Source organism: Neopelma chrysocephalum, unplaced genomic scaffold (assembly GCF_003984885.1).
Source record: "Neopelma chrysocephalum unplaced genomic scaffold, ASM398488v2 Primary Assembly neopelma1_95501, whole genome shotgun sequence".
NCBI lineage: Eukaryota > Metazoa > Chordata > Aves > Passeriformes > Pipridae > Neopelma > Neopelma chrysocephalum.
The window spans coordinates 807-13,808 of record NW_020924173.1 but is presented as its reverse complement, the minus strand read 5'-3'; the positions used below and the strand labels follow the sequence as shown (position 1 = coordinate 13,808).

General features: G+C 43.0%; 1 protein-coding gene across 1 annotated transcript; it reads left to right on the top strand.

The window, feature by feature from the left end:
- Positions 1-2,587: 2,587 nt before the first annotated feature.
- LOC113980881 (hyaluronan mediated motility receptor-like) lies at positions 2,588-12,348 on the top strand (the record flags this gene model as incomplete). The annotated part of the gene is made up of 14 exons (XM_027708104.1): positions 2,588-2,647; positions 3,761-3,949; positions 4,216-4,302; positions 4,834-4,934; positions 5,986-6,060; positions 6,451-6,626; positions 7,446-7,594; positions 7,908-8,122; positions 8,706-8,822; positions 9,636-9,794; positions 10,896-11,048; positions 11,158-11,233; positions 11,489-11,677; positions 12,201-12,348. Coding segments are annotated over exons 1-14 (1,879 nt in total), but the record flags the coding sequence as incomplete, so codon positions are not given.
- Positions 12,349-13,002: the final 654 nt, after the last annotated feature.

Genomic DNA, 13,002 nt, shown 5'->3' with positions numbered 1-13,002 from the left:
CAGCCCTGCACGGGGCCCGCCCTCAGCCCTGCACGGGGCCCGCCCTCCGCCCTGCACGGGGCCCGCCCTCAGCCCTGCACGGGGCCCGCCCTCAGCCCTGCACGGGGCCCGCCCTCAGCCCTGCACGGGGCCCGCCCTCAGCCCCTCACGGCCCCCGTCCCGCGCACGCGCCCCGCGCGGCCCCGCCCAGCCGGCCACCCTCGAGCCCATTGGCTGAGGCGCACGGAGCGGCGCGCGGTGATTGGCCGGAGGGCGCGCGCCGCGGCCTGTGGGCCCCTTTCAAATCCCGGAGCCCGGGAGGGTTGGAGCGGAGAGCGCGATGGCGACGGGTCGGGATCGCTCCGGGAGCGCGACGGCGACGGGTCGGGATCGCTCCGGGAGCGCGACGGCGACGGGTCGGGATCACTCTGAGAGCGCGGTGGCGACGGGTTGGGATCGCTCCGAGAGCGCGACGGGTCGGGATCGCTCCGAGAGCGCGACGGGTCGGGATCGCTCCGGGAGCGCGACGGCGACGGGTCGGGATCACTCTGAGAGCGCGGTGGCGACGGGTCGGGATCGCTCCGGGAGCGCAGGTACGGGGGAGGAACGGGGCCTGGGTGGGGAACAGGGTCCTTCAGTCTTTCCCGGGGGAGCGGGGATCGAGCCCTGGTGTGTCCCTCACTGACGGAGGGACCGCCCGTAGCGCGGCGCCTCAGGACCCCTGGAGCCCTCGCAGGTGTCTCCTGAGGGAAAAGATCCGATTTCGTGTCCAGCCCTGGCTGTGGTTAGACAAATACAGCAGTGAACGTGTGTAATGTGCGCGCTGACTAAAGCGGTGCCGGTCCTTGGTGTCCTCTGGTTCCGTGGTACAGCACGGCAAGGGACACGTACAGGGCTCGTCGGGGCTGAAGTGCTGCTCTGGAGTGCTGCGTCTGTTTTGTGGTGTATGACTTTCTCCATGAGTTTTTGGCTTTACCTGGTGCCTCTCTGCTGCCATCGCCTGGTTTCGTGTTAAATGATGCTTTTATTTGCAGAAAGTCGAAGCGAGTAGATAAGCATTTCCTGGGCTTGAGACTAATAATCGAATAAAGGGCTTGTAGCCATCACGATTCTGTCGGCTGTTTCCCTTAAAATTATTTAATTTCTAAAAAAAACCCCCCAACCCCAACACTTTATTTTTTTAGAGAAGTTTAAGTGACTTAGTTATTTGAAGGAAAAGGCATTCACTAATATTTAAATAGTATCTTCTAAATTGGGAAATGATGATTTAAAAAGTGAATGAAGTTTTTTAACGCTTCAGGCTGGCTTTTTAACCAAATAGCATTAAGATCCTTTAGCCATTTGGGTTTTTTCATTGTGGAAGTTAATGTGTTGCTGTCACCAACAAAATGCCTTGCAATGTTGTGTGTGTAAATAAGCTTGTAATTTTATTAGCAGTGTGATAAACAAACCCTTTCCCCCACCATGTGACCATATATTTTCTTTGTGTTTATGGGGAGCATGAGAACTGAGACTCCAGTTGTTTGGTTTTTTTTTTTTATTTTTTTTTTAACTGCATTTAACTTAAATGCCTTACCAGCCTCAATTGACACAGAGTCAATTAACCTTGTTTAGTTTGGTTAAATTTCCCTCCCTGGGTGCATTTGTACAACCTCTTCCTTCGCCAATCTTTTCTGCAGGTGACTCAAAGCTGAGCAGTGAGAAGAGTGCACCCAGCCCTGTAACTAAAAGGAGATTCACATCCCTTGTGAGATTCACATCAAAAGTAAGACTCTTTTGTGGTGTCTGTAGCACTGTTAAATCCCAGCTAAACCTCTGACTGGTTAAACCATGTAGCCTCTTCATGCAGTTACTGTTAACCTGCCCGAGAGAACCATGGGACACGTTGTTGTGCCTGTATTCTGTAGTAACTAAGCAGGAGAAATGAAATTGCAGCATCTTTGGGAATCATGTGATGGTTACTTGGGATTACAGAGCGGTTTATCTTTGGTGTTACAATGTTTGGATTTCTTTTCTTTTGCTCACCGTGTAATTGTGGTGTGGCCGCTCCTTTTTAAGAAGACTGTTTCTGTTCCTGCTTTCATGGGGTGGACAGGGCAGAGTAGAAACCTGGTGGTGAAAGAAACAAGGAGGGGATGGTACTGCATGAACAGGTTCTCAGTGCCATGAGCAAGGATATGGATTTGAAGATGCGTGGCTGAACAAGTTGAAAAAATGATAACCCTGACTTACTAATTTTACTTACTAAGTGCACTACTGTTGATGATTCAGGATGAAATTCTGCAAACAAACTTGAGGTTAGAAGATTAAAGTCGTTTTTTTATGAAGTTTAGGGAGTGCTGATGTCTCCAACTTCTTTAATCTTCCTGTTGCAATTGTTGTGAGCTGTTCCTTCAGAGTAATGCTTATGAGAAAGTACAGTGGTAAACCCCATCCTAACCTGACACTTGTCTGTGCTGTCTAGGGGAGAGAAAGGTTTGCTTTTTATTTTGTGTGTATCTTTATAGTCTTATATTTAACTGTGTTGTTCAGCTGGTGGGCAGCTAGAGGTCAATTTAACTATTTCTAACACAAGCAGTTTCCAAAGCCAGGTAATGGGACTGTGAAGACTAAAAAAGATCTTATGCTTATGAGGGAGAAAAAGAAACAGAAGGCACTGGAGAGGGAGGCACGGATGTGTTATGGAGTGCATTCCTGTCATATCTGCCACTAACCAAAATAAAAAATACAAGCTGGTAGAATTGGCCTCTTTTGCATAAGAGAGTATATGAGTAGTTTGCAAACAGGTCTGTGCAGAGCAGAGATTATCAGATATTATGGGTACAAAGCATTGCTAAGAACAGCTGTGCTGTCGCTCTTCTCCGAAAGAGAACTAAGTCCTGTGTTCAGTACCCCAAAAAGGTTCTATTTAACAACTGTTAGCTGAGATTTTTGCTTACTAATTGTCATAATTTTAATGTTTAAGAGGCAACTTACACTGTATCAGTACACTTCTTTGTACTAATTGATGCCTTGTGCCTCAGATGTCACATTGTCTTCTTGTCTGTCACAGCTGCTGCCTAAAGATTTTTAGGTTTTTGTAGATTTCAATGTTGCTGGGTAGTTTTCTCTCACTTTAGACAGTTACTTTCTCCCAGTCTGTATCTCATTCCTGAAGCTTGGCTTTAACTGTCTTTTCAAGGTAATAGATTTTAGCAAGGACATTCCGTTGGGATGTGCACCTGGAGCAGAACCCTGAGGGACATGGGAGACAAGAAGATATAAGGCTCTCGCAGGGGCTCCAGGGGGGCAGTTCTGAGGGTGGTGGTACCAGAGTGAAAGGGGTTTTTGGTTGGTTGTCCCCACTAGATATGACAACTAGTTAAAGATATAAAAGTGTAGGAATTCTGTGTGCCAGTGTGTGCCTACATATTGTGTGCCCCTGAAGGCCTTCATTTGGGAGCTGCTCTCTGTCTTATCTGTATTAATATTGTTTGGAGAACTTTTCTTCCATTTTAGGCATCACAGCCAAAGAGGAGAGTTGGCTTCTGTTGCAAATCAAAGCTAAGACTACTGTAACTTTAGGATGTTGTACTGGGACTGTAAATGTGTGGTGTGTAGTAACAGCATCACTACAATTCTGTATTTAATCTCTTTCCTGTGCATGACAGAGTTGAAGATAGATATGCAAGTTAATACTGTTTGGATACTTCTGCCTGTGGTTTTCTTGGAGAGACTAAACGAATGATGTTGTTAAGAGAAATGATAGTAGGAAATAAAGAAAATAACTCTTTTGTTTTAGATTTGGGCATTAGTGAGAGAGCGTGGAGAGCAGGAGAAAAAACTTCAGGCTCTGGATGAGGATTTTGTGAAGACTGAAGCAAAGGTGAGTGCTGCAGTTCAGGAGAAAACATCTCTTTCAGCAACTGTTGCATGCCTAAAAAAACAGCTTCTGGAACTAAAAAGAAGCAATGACCTACTGAAGTCAAAGGTATTCAGACAAATAACTGCACACTTGCTTTGCCTTTGCTGTTCTCGAGCCCCCTGTGCAGGAGGAGGCTTTAGCTGCTAATCAGCATCTGTTTTGACATTCCCTGTGCCCCCTTCATTGGCACAGGGATGGAGCATGTCTGGTTTGGGATCTCACCCACTTCTCTCTAAACACAGAGTGGGAGGGGAACACCTGGAAAGGATTTTGTGAAGAGCAATTCACGTGGAGGAGCTATGCTTAGTAATTTTCTATTCTTCTCTAACAAGCTGTCTGAAGATGGTGTGCAAAAGGAAAAGAGCAGGAAGTTAATGAAGTTAATGAAGCTCAGAAACGTGAGGCATGCTAAGGAAAAGGTAGGACCATTTGTGCTGCACAGGACAGCAATTCTGAGCTGTTCAGGAACAAAGAATGAAGGGCTTAGCACAGAACTTCAGATCGTGTTCTTTCTGTCCTCAACTTGGTAACTTCCTCTACTTTCTGTGGAGTGAAAATAGGGAAAGATCAACTGATGAATGTTCTTGATTTTGCTGATCTGCAGAGTAAATCTGAGTTCAAGTAAAGAAGCATAGAAATACCTCTGGTATTATTATTTATGATATTATTAATACCAGTCTGGTCACACTAGGAATCTCTTTGAGAACCAGTGATTGTAAGTTTATTTTGAAGCTCTCATATGTTTGTATTTTTCTGGTGATAGTGGTTGTTCTAATAAATGGTGGGTATCTTTACAGAGGGATACTTGGAATCACATTTAGCATAATATCAGGTGCTATCATTAAACTGTAGTGAGGAATTGGTTTCAGTTTACCACTGTCTCTTACCCAATGGATTTGGTGTTTTTTACTCAATCTCACTTCAATGTTAATATGTGTCTTTTTTTTAAGACTGCCTGCAGCTTCATTTCCACGTTTTCCTGCTTTGCAAGTGAAGTGCAAAGGAATCTAGAACATTCAAAAGGAAAAGTAGCACAGTTAGAAGAAAAACTGTAAGTAGTAAGAAGGGAATTGACTTGGTTGACAAGATTTCATCTAACTGTGCTTCCAGCTTATCCCTTAGAGTCAGCAAAACAGGGGCTGTGTCCCTGCTGAGAAGGAACAGACATTATCAGTGTTGGTAACCTGGAAAAAATGGGGTGGAATGAACTTGTAAGAACTGCTGTGTTCTTCTAAAATGACCATACAAAACATTGTTCCTTCAGAGTATTTCCAAAAGACAGACTGTACCATCTCAACCCTTTGTCTTCCAGGGTGGTGTGGGTGGGATTTTCTTGGGTATGGGATGGGGAGGGAAGACATAAATCTTGAGAACTGTTGTTCATCTCAGAGCAAGCCATTCCTGTAGATTGGATGCTTCTGGCTCCTTAGACTACTAAGTTAGGAATAAGCAAGAATGAAAAAGCTTTAGAGCAGGAGCTGAAATCCTAATTCAGCAGCCAGGCATTTCACACAGATTCCCTGGACACGTGGGTGTTCTCCAGAGAGTGGCACTGAAGAGCCACTGTGGTGCCTTCCCAGTTGCTTTGTCCTGGACGTTCTCTGAACAAAGGCAGCTGCAGAGTGGCTTGGCTTCAGCAGCTCTGTGTAGGTAGAGACTGAGATCTAAATCAACACTTCCTGTTCTGCCCAAATAATGCCACTTGCAGCACAGGAACAGTGCACTGTTTTTGCTGAGGATGGTGACCTCTGAAGGATGAACTTCTGTTTTAGGTCAGTTTTGCCTGATTGGCACTGCAGCACAACTGGAATGTTAAAATACACAAAGCTGATAATGCAGGTAGTGCAGTCACAAAGAGAGGACGTGATAATTTGCTACAACAGCTGCATTATGTTTATGCATTATGATGTTTGTGGCAGAATATGGCTCAGCATCTTTACTGCAAATGAGGAGACCATATGGAACAAGTATTAAAAGAGGGTAGAATCCCCATGTAGAGCCAATAGCAGTTTGTCAGCTAAACTGGATTATGAAAGGTGTGTGTTACTGTGTAGCTCTGGATTTGCTTAAATATATCCATCCTAAAAACTTCCTGGTTTTAGGTCTGCTGCCGAGAGAGAGAAAGTTGTAGAAAAGTCTGACCCTGAAAACCTCCTAGAATCCATCACAGAGCTCAGGTAACAACAAATTGTTCTCAAGTTGGCTGGGGTAAGTTAAAAGGTGGTAAAACTAAGCCTGGCTTATGACTGGTGAAGTAGAACTTTGGCAATAATCGTAGGGGAGGGAAAAGAAATCAGGTATTTTTCCACACAATGGAAAGTAATTGTAAGATATTATTTTAATTATCTTTCTAAATGCCTCTGTGCTTTTTCTGGGCTGAGCAATACTGTGGAAGAGTTTTATGTCCATGGAAACCAGTCTTACAGTTCAAAAAGTTGTTTGGAAAAGTAGGTGAAAGCAGTTTTTTCTATTGGAAACCAACACTCCTAAGCATTTTTCCTTTGGGTTGAAGTGTAAACTTACAAATAAAATTTAGTAGTAACAAGTGCCTGAATTTTCTCCTGCAGTAGTGTTACAGAAACTGCTGAGAAATACAAAGCCAATGTTGCTCAGCTGGAGGAGACACTGATTAAGAAAGACCAAGATATTGAGATCCTGAGGGATTCCCTCAAAACAAAAGAGGAATCATGTAAACTGATGAAAGAACTTAATGAAAAGTGTCAATTGCTTCAAGAAGAAAAAGGTAATTTTTAGTACTTGTATGCTCTTCCCTCTGTAGGATGATTGACATCTCTTAAATCATCTCCAATAGGTTTGTTCTAAAATGTCACTTTAGCCTGGTTTGTTCCAAGTTAAAAGTTGAGTCTCTGAGCTCCAGCTGAAAACAGCTGGACATGGTTTTAACAATGGGGAAATGACTTCACGTCTGACCCCTGTTAAGTCTGATTGGGTGTTTCCATGGAGGTTTACTCAAGCAGAGAGTATAGAATGAAAATAGTTTGCAGAGTAGGAGTGGCTTTAATCTGAAAGGCGACCACTAAGAAGTTCTTGTTCCTTTCTCTTCACTGAGAAGCAGGATAATATTGTCTGAATTCACTGTTAGCAGCTTGTGCACGGGTTCATTGAGGTGTTGGCAATGTGTCAAGGACCCTTCACCTCCTTACCCCTTCTCTCCCAACACCCCCAACTCTGCAGTGTGAGGCAGGTGCTCAGTTCTCTGTACCAGTTGACTTCTGTCTGCTAGTATTCTGTGGAAGAAGCTTTGGGAAAATCATCTAGTTTTTCCCCAGCCATACTGCTGTTGTGATGAAGGCCAGTTGCTCGATCCAAACATTCCTGCCGTTCAAATTATTTTCAAGTGATGTACTTTGAGCAGATTTTGAGGAGTTTCCACATGGGTTTAAGATCTGGGTTTGTTTTGCATGGGGTGTTTTTGTTTGTTTGTTTTTCCCTTGCCAAACTAACTTGCAAGCTGGAATGGAAGTACTATTAAAAATAGATACTGTAGTTCTTTGAAAATGGAGGAGGCAATTTGTTTTATATTGACAATTTCTCTATGCAGAGAAAGAGTTGTCTGAGACCAGAGGAAAATTCCTGAGTATAAATGCTGAAATAGGAGACCTGAAAAAAAAAATTGTTTTGGAGGAAGGGCAACACAAAAAACTGCTTCAGAAACATGAGGAGGTTGTCTCTCAGCTGCAGCAAGAGAAGGTAAATACAGACTATAAATTAGTCTAAAGAAAAACTCTGATCCCAAGGGCTGGCACTAAAGGTTCTGGTTTACGTTATGCGTGAGATGTTGCATTAATAATGGTCTCATCAGTGGAATGTACAAGTGGGGGCTGGCCAGCAGAAGCTGTGTGGTCCAATAGCTCTAAGAATCAGTGCTGGTATGATGGGTATTTTGGTTCTTCCTGTAGATTTGACCTTATTCTTGTGCTCTGAAGTTAAAACACAGCAAATTAGCCTTTACTATCTAGAAAAGTACTCTAAGTTTTGAAATCTGTGGTATTCTGGCACACAGGAGTCATCTGCATCAACACAGCAGAGGTTCCTGGAGTTGCAGGATGAGGCAACAAGGGAGAGACTTCTTCTTGAAGAAGTGCTGAATGATCCCATGAATGAGCTGAATAAATTACATGCAAAGGAGAAGAAAGCTGAAAAGTCGGTGAAGCAATTGGGACAAGAAATCAAATCTCAAGGCCTTGAACTTGCACAGATGGAAGAAAAGTTGAAAGGGTTTGTGAAAAAATTTCTGGTTCTGAAACTTTGAAAGGAAAAATCTTAAATCAGTAGTATAAACAAAGCTGCTGAGCCCAGTTCAGGTTTTAGAGACCTGGGAAGGTCTGGAGTTATTTCTTGCTGGTTGTTGATTATTGATAGTGATTAGATCTCATCACTATGAATAACAACTTGAATCAGTTTGACACTGTTTTAATTTAAAACTATTAGCTTGTTGAGATTTGCTTGAAAGGCTGGTATTGTAGTGCTGTGTCCTTGCTGTGCAGGGTAAACTAAATGCTTGTTGTATTGGGTGTTTGTGCCCTGCCTTGGAGAGGGCAATGACTAGAAGATGTTTTCAAGCCAGTTGTTGCTTCCTTCCATGTATTAGAAATTAACTGTTAGGTGTTTAGTGTATCCTACAACTGTCTTGGAAAATATGGGGAAGGGGAGATGCTTAGTTATATCTGCTGTGAAGATTGTGCTTTACTACATGAGGAGCTACTGATTTGTCACTGCAAGCCTTCTGTAACTGATCAGAGCATTTGGTAATGTGTTCAGACACTTCTCTCCAGTGTGGAATGCTGAATTTTTATTTCAGGAAAAATGCTGAGTTGGAGCAAGTTGATGAAATTCATGGCAGTGCTGTATTGCAAATCCAAGAGCAGCACAGGAATACACTGGAGAAACTTGGAGAGACTGTTGCTGACTTCAAAAGGTATTTAAGTTTCATTAAGATACAGGACAGGGATTATCTCTAAGATGACAATGAAATACACTGTCCATTCACATGCCTTGGTGCTTCACACTGTATACGAGTGTGGCATTAGAGCAGAGGATTTCGATGGAGTATTTGATGGCATTAAGAATTTATTCCTTGAGTACTAGGCAAGTCTAAAGACATACTGGGTATGTAGTTCAGGAAAGTGGATGTTTCTTTTTCCAAAATGTAACCAGTTAGGGTAGTTAAGTGCTCTTGAATCAGAATAAGAGTTGTAACCAGTGATGGTGTTCTCTTTGCAGTGAAATATCTTGCAGAAAGACTTCTTGTTTAGGCTCAAAACTTGCACTGAATTAAAGACTAGTTTCCTATGTTTCTTGCAAATATTTTATCACAAAATATTCAGATTATGGAAGTATGTGAAAAGTGGTACTGTTGTTCCTAGGTATGCATGGCACCCATGAGGGATCCAGTGGGATATTTGCCAATGTGAAGTGCAGACAGTAGGTCTTCTGGTGTTTGAAATAAGCTTCAGATACAGCAGGGTTTTTGTATTTTAAAATGTCTGCAAAAAAAATGAAAATATCTGTATCACAGAATTTGCTGTAGTGTTAGTGCTTATGGCTTTATGGAATTGTGTTGTGGCTTGCTTTTTACCTTTGGATTTCTCAGAACACTGCCATATCTTCAGATTATAAAATCTTTGGTACTTGTCAGCATGAGCTTGTGTTGTTCTTGTCAGGCCTGAATGTGTCAATTTGTATTTTGCCTGAAGTAACCAGATTTTTCTTATTTGCCTTGTAATATCAGCTACAAGAAGACAACAGCTGAAGAAATCTGCTGTCTTAAACTGGACAATCCCTCTCTGCAAGAAGCAGTTGCCAACCTTAAAAAAGTAGGCCAAGAGAATCAGCAATTGCTTCAGGAAGCAGAACACACTAAGAACAAAGCGAAAGAAGAATGTGCAAGGTACTACAGTCAGTCTTCCTTCAGCTAAATAATGCAAACTAAGGCTTGCCTTTCTAACTAGAACTTAATGTGGTGCTCTACCAGGTAAGATCAGCATTTGCTGTAAGCTGGAGATTCTTGCTTTTCCCAGGGCAAAAGGTCGAATCAGTTGTTCTGAGTTTTGCCTACATGTAGAACACAGAGGAAAAGGAAAATACTTGAATGAAATATGCTGGAATATTGCCCCTTTCAGAAATATCAGTTACAGTGACTGCTCCACAGATAAGATCCACAGGGGAGACAAATCCTTAATGCAGAGCTCACTCTTTGCCACTCTACTCTGAATGATGTGTCACCTCAAATTCTGCTCACAAGCAGATGCCAATTAACCATCCACGAATCACCACACTGGTGATGGACACCCAGGTCCTCTCTGCCTAATAACAGTTACCAGAACTAAGAGCCAAGAAGTTGTATTAGGCCACCAACTGAGGACTTGCTTCTCTGGTTATCTAACAGCAGTTTAGTGGTCCGTGTTCTGTTTTCTCGTCTGGTTAAGATGTTGCCCTCCCTTTCCTTCCCAGCTGCTTATTATTGCCTCCAGTTTCCATGAGAGCTGGTAAAAGAAAAACTGAAGAGTTGTTTTCTGTTTGATTTGCTGGTTGAGTGTGGCAGGGAAGGGGTTCTTGGTCCCCACCTGGTTGATGAGACAAACAGCTGAGGCTGAAGAGGGGAGGCAGTGCTTTTAGGTGGAGGGTTTTTGAAATCTTGAGGTGTGTCCACACTGAACAGTTTGATTGGTTTCTGCTTGAGCAAAGCTCTGCATGTAAAGCCTAATAAACTATCTCTGCTAAAAGCTGCTGGCATTGAACAGCCATTGTCTTTCCTTGCTTCAGAAACAGTACTTGCTTCCTCATAGGAGAAGTTAATTATTGTACATCTAAAACTTGATTGCTTTCTGTGGTGTTGTTCTCTCTGAGGCACTGTTTGTGCAAACCTGTATTTCAGTTCTACTGGCAGCTTTTCAGTCATGGTTACTTGTGTTTTCAGATTTAGAGTTGTGTAAACAAACAAACAAAAGAATAAATTTAAGGGCTCATTAAGGACTGCTGTCTTCCTCAGGGTGCTTTTAGAAGTCCAGACCAAGCTCGCACTAAAAGAAGCAGAAACAGAGAGAACAAAAGAGTCTTTCCTGAAGTTTAGTCATTTGTGCAAGGCAAAACTGGAAGAGCAAACTGAAGAACTGAAAAGGGAACTTGAAGCAGAAAGGTCAAGGTAACTTTCTCAAACTAAACTTGCATGTTATGGCACATCCAAGTTATATTGGGAAGAAGTGCTGTGAGTTAACAATGAACATACTGAAACTTCACCTCTTGCTTTGTAGGAAATCCATAAATGAAGATGTGACCTCAAGCTTAAAAAAAGTTTTGTTATATAAATCTTCCTATAGATTACGCCAGGTCTTTATCTCTAAGTCTCTTCAGGTATGTTGGGAAGTAGGTGTGTGTTAGTATCTGTTGACTGAAGACTTTTGCAGTTGGCTCAAGTTCTACTTTTGAGAAGTAAACATGCTACTTCTCCCTGCAAGGCATTTATCCTGCAGTGCTTTCCTAAGTTACTCTGCATTGAGCCAGCTAGTCCCCTTCCCAAACCAATCTTCCTGTGTAGATCTCAGTTCAGTAAAAAGCTATGTTTAGTTAAAAGTTTTCTAAGAGATTCAATTTGTATTTCAGCAGCAACTAAATGCATTGGAAGCAGAGAGGAATGCACTCTTACAGGAGCACGGTGCTGCCCAGGAAGAACTGAATAAACGAAGTGATGCCTATGCTAAACTGCTTGGCCACCAGAAGCAAAAAATCAAGCATGTTATGAAGTTGAAGGAAGAGAAGAACCACCTGAAGCAGGTTAGTAAAATGAAAAATTACAAAGCTGCAAGTTATGAATGTGCTTGATGCCTTTTGTTGCTCTAAATATTTATAGACTAACCCTGCAAGCTCCTTACTTCCTATGGTTCTTAAATTCCCTGCATGAACCAGATTAGAACAAACCACCAGCCTCCAGAAACACCAAGAGAACCTGTTTTATTTTTGACTGAGTGTATGACATACAGTGGGATCAGCAGTGCAAATAACTACTCCTATTCTTAGTTTAGTTGGCTTTTCTTACCTCCTCTGGAGGTTCTAAACTTAGTAAACTAGCTGCTGAAAGCAGCAGCTGAAAGTTTCAGACTAATGTAGTGCTTAGTGGTGTTGCACAGCAACTCTACAGTGCTGCTGGTTTCTCTGCACCTCTGTGTTTGGGTTGGGGTTTTAATTACACCAGTAATTGTGTGTCTGTTTATCTTTAGGCAAAATGTCTCTAAGGAAATCATGAAGCAGGCTCTTCTCCTGTTCTTAATCTAACTCCCAAGTATGATGTTTTCTGTAGGATGTCTCCAGACTGCGTGTGCTGCTATCCAAAGAAAAGCAAACCAACAGAGACCTCCAGGAGCAACTGTGTGCAGTCCAGGGCATCAAGCATCATATTAATGCAAATATCCAGAGCCTTACCTGCTCCATTCCCAGCAGCATTTCAGGCATTGCCTCAAACTCCAGAGGGAATCACCAGCCTAGAAAATTATTGCAGTTCACCTCTGCTCTTGCCCCTTTGTGTGCTGTGCCTGCACAGAGCACATGCACTGGAAGCAGCAATGGCTCTGCTGACCTTTGAAACCCAAACACTAATCCAAGCCCTACATCATGTGTGGCTCAGAATCCTGTTAAGGTTTTGGTCTGGTCCCAGTGGTACCATTTAAGCAGCTCAGTGTGAGCCTAAACTTTTACTTAATAAGAGGCAGCAGGAGCAGGCACGGCCATTGTGTGTATAAAATTCATTCAAAGCACTGGCACTGAGTCTTACACAATTTTCCTTTTCTAGGAAACAGGAGGAGGGCTCTAATTAGGTCAGGCAGGTTGAGGATTCTAACAGCTCATTTTACATTTCAACCAAGCACAGCCCAGCTCTTGCTACAATACAGCGTGATGTCACTGCACAGGCCACAGTTCCTTCGTTTCAGTTTCCTGTGGCACTGGTTAGTGTCCTTCATTTTCCTAAGGCAGCAGATTTAAGTGTGGCAGTCAGGATTTTTGTTCTTGCTTTGTGGAAATTCCAACCCTGAGCCCGAGCCTTCGGGGGATCTCCCTGTAGATCTCCACTCCTCTTGGGTTAGAACATTGAAGGCAGCTTTCAG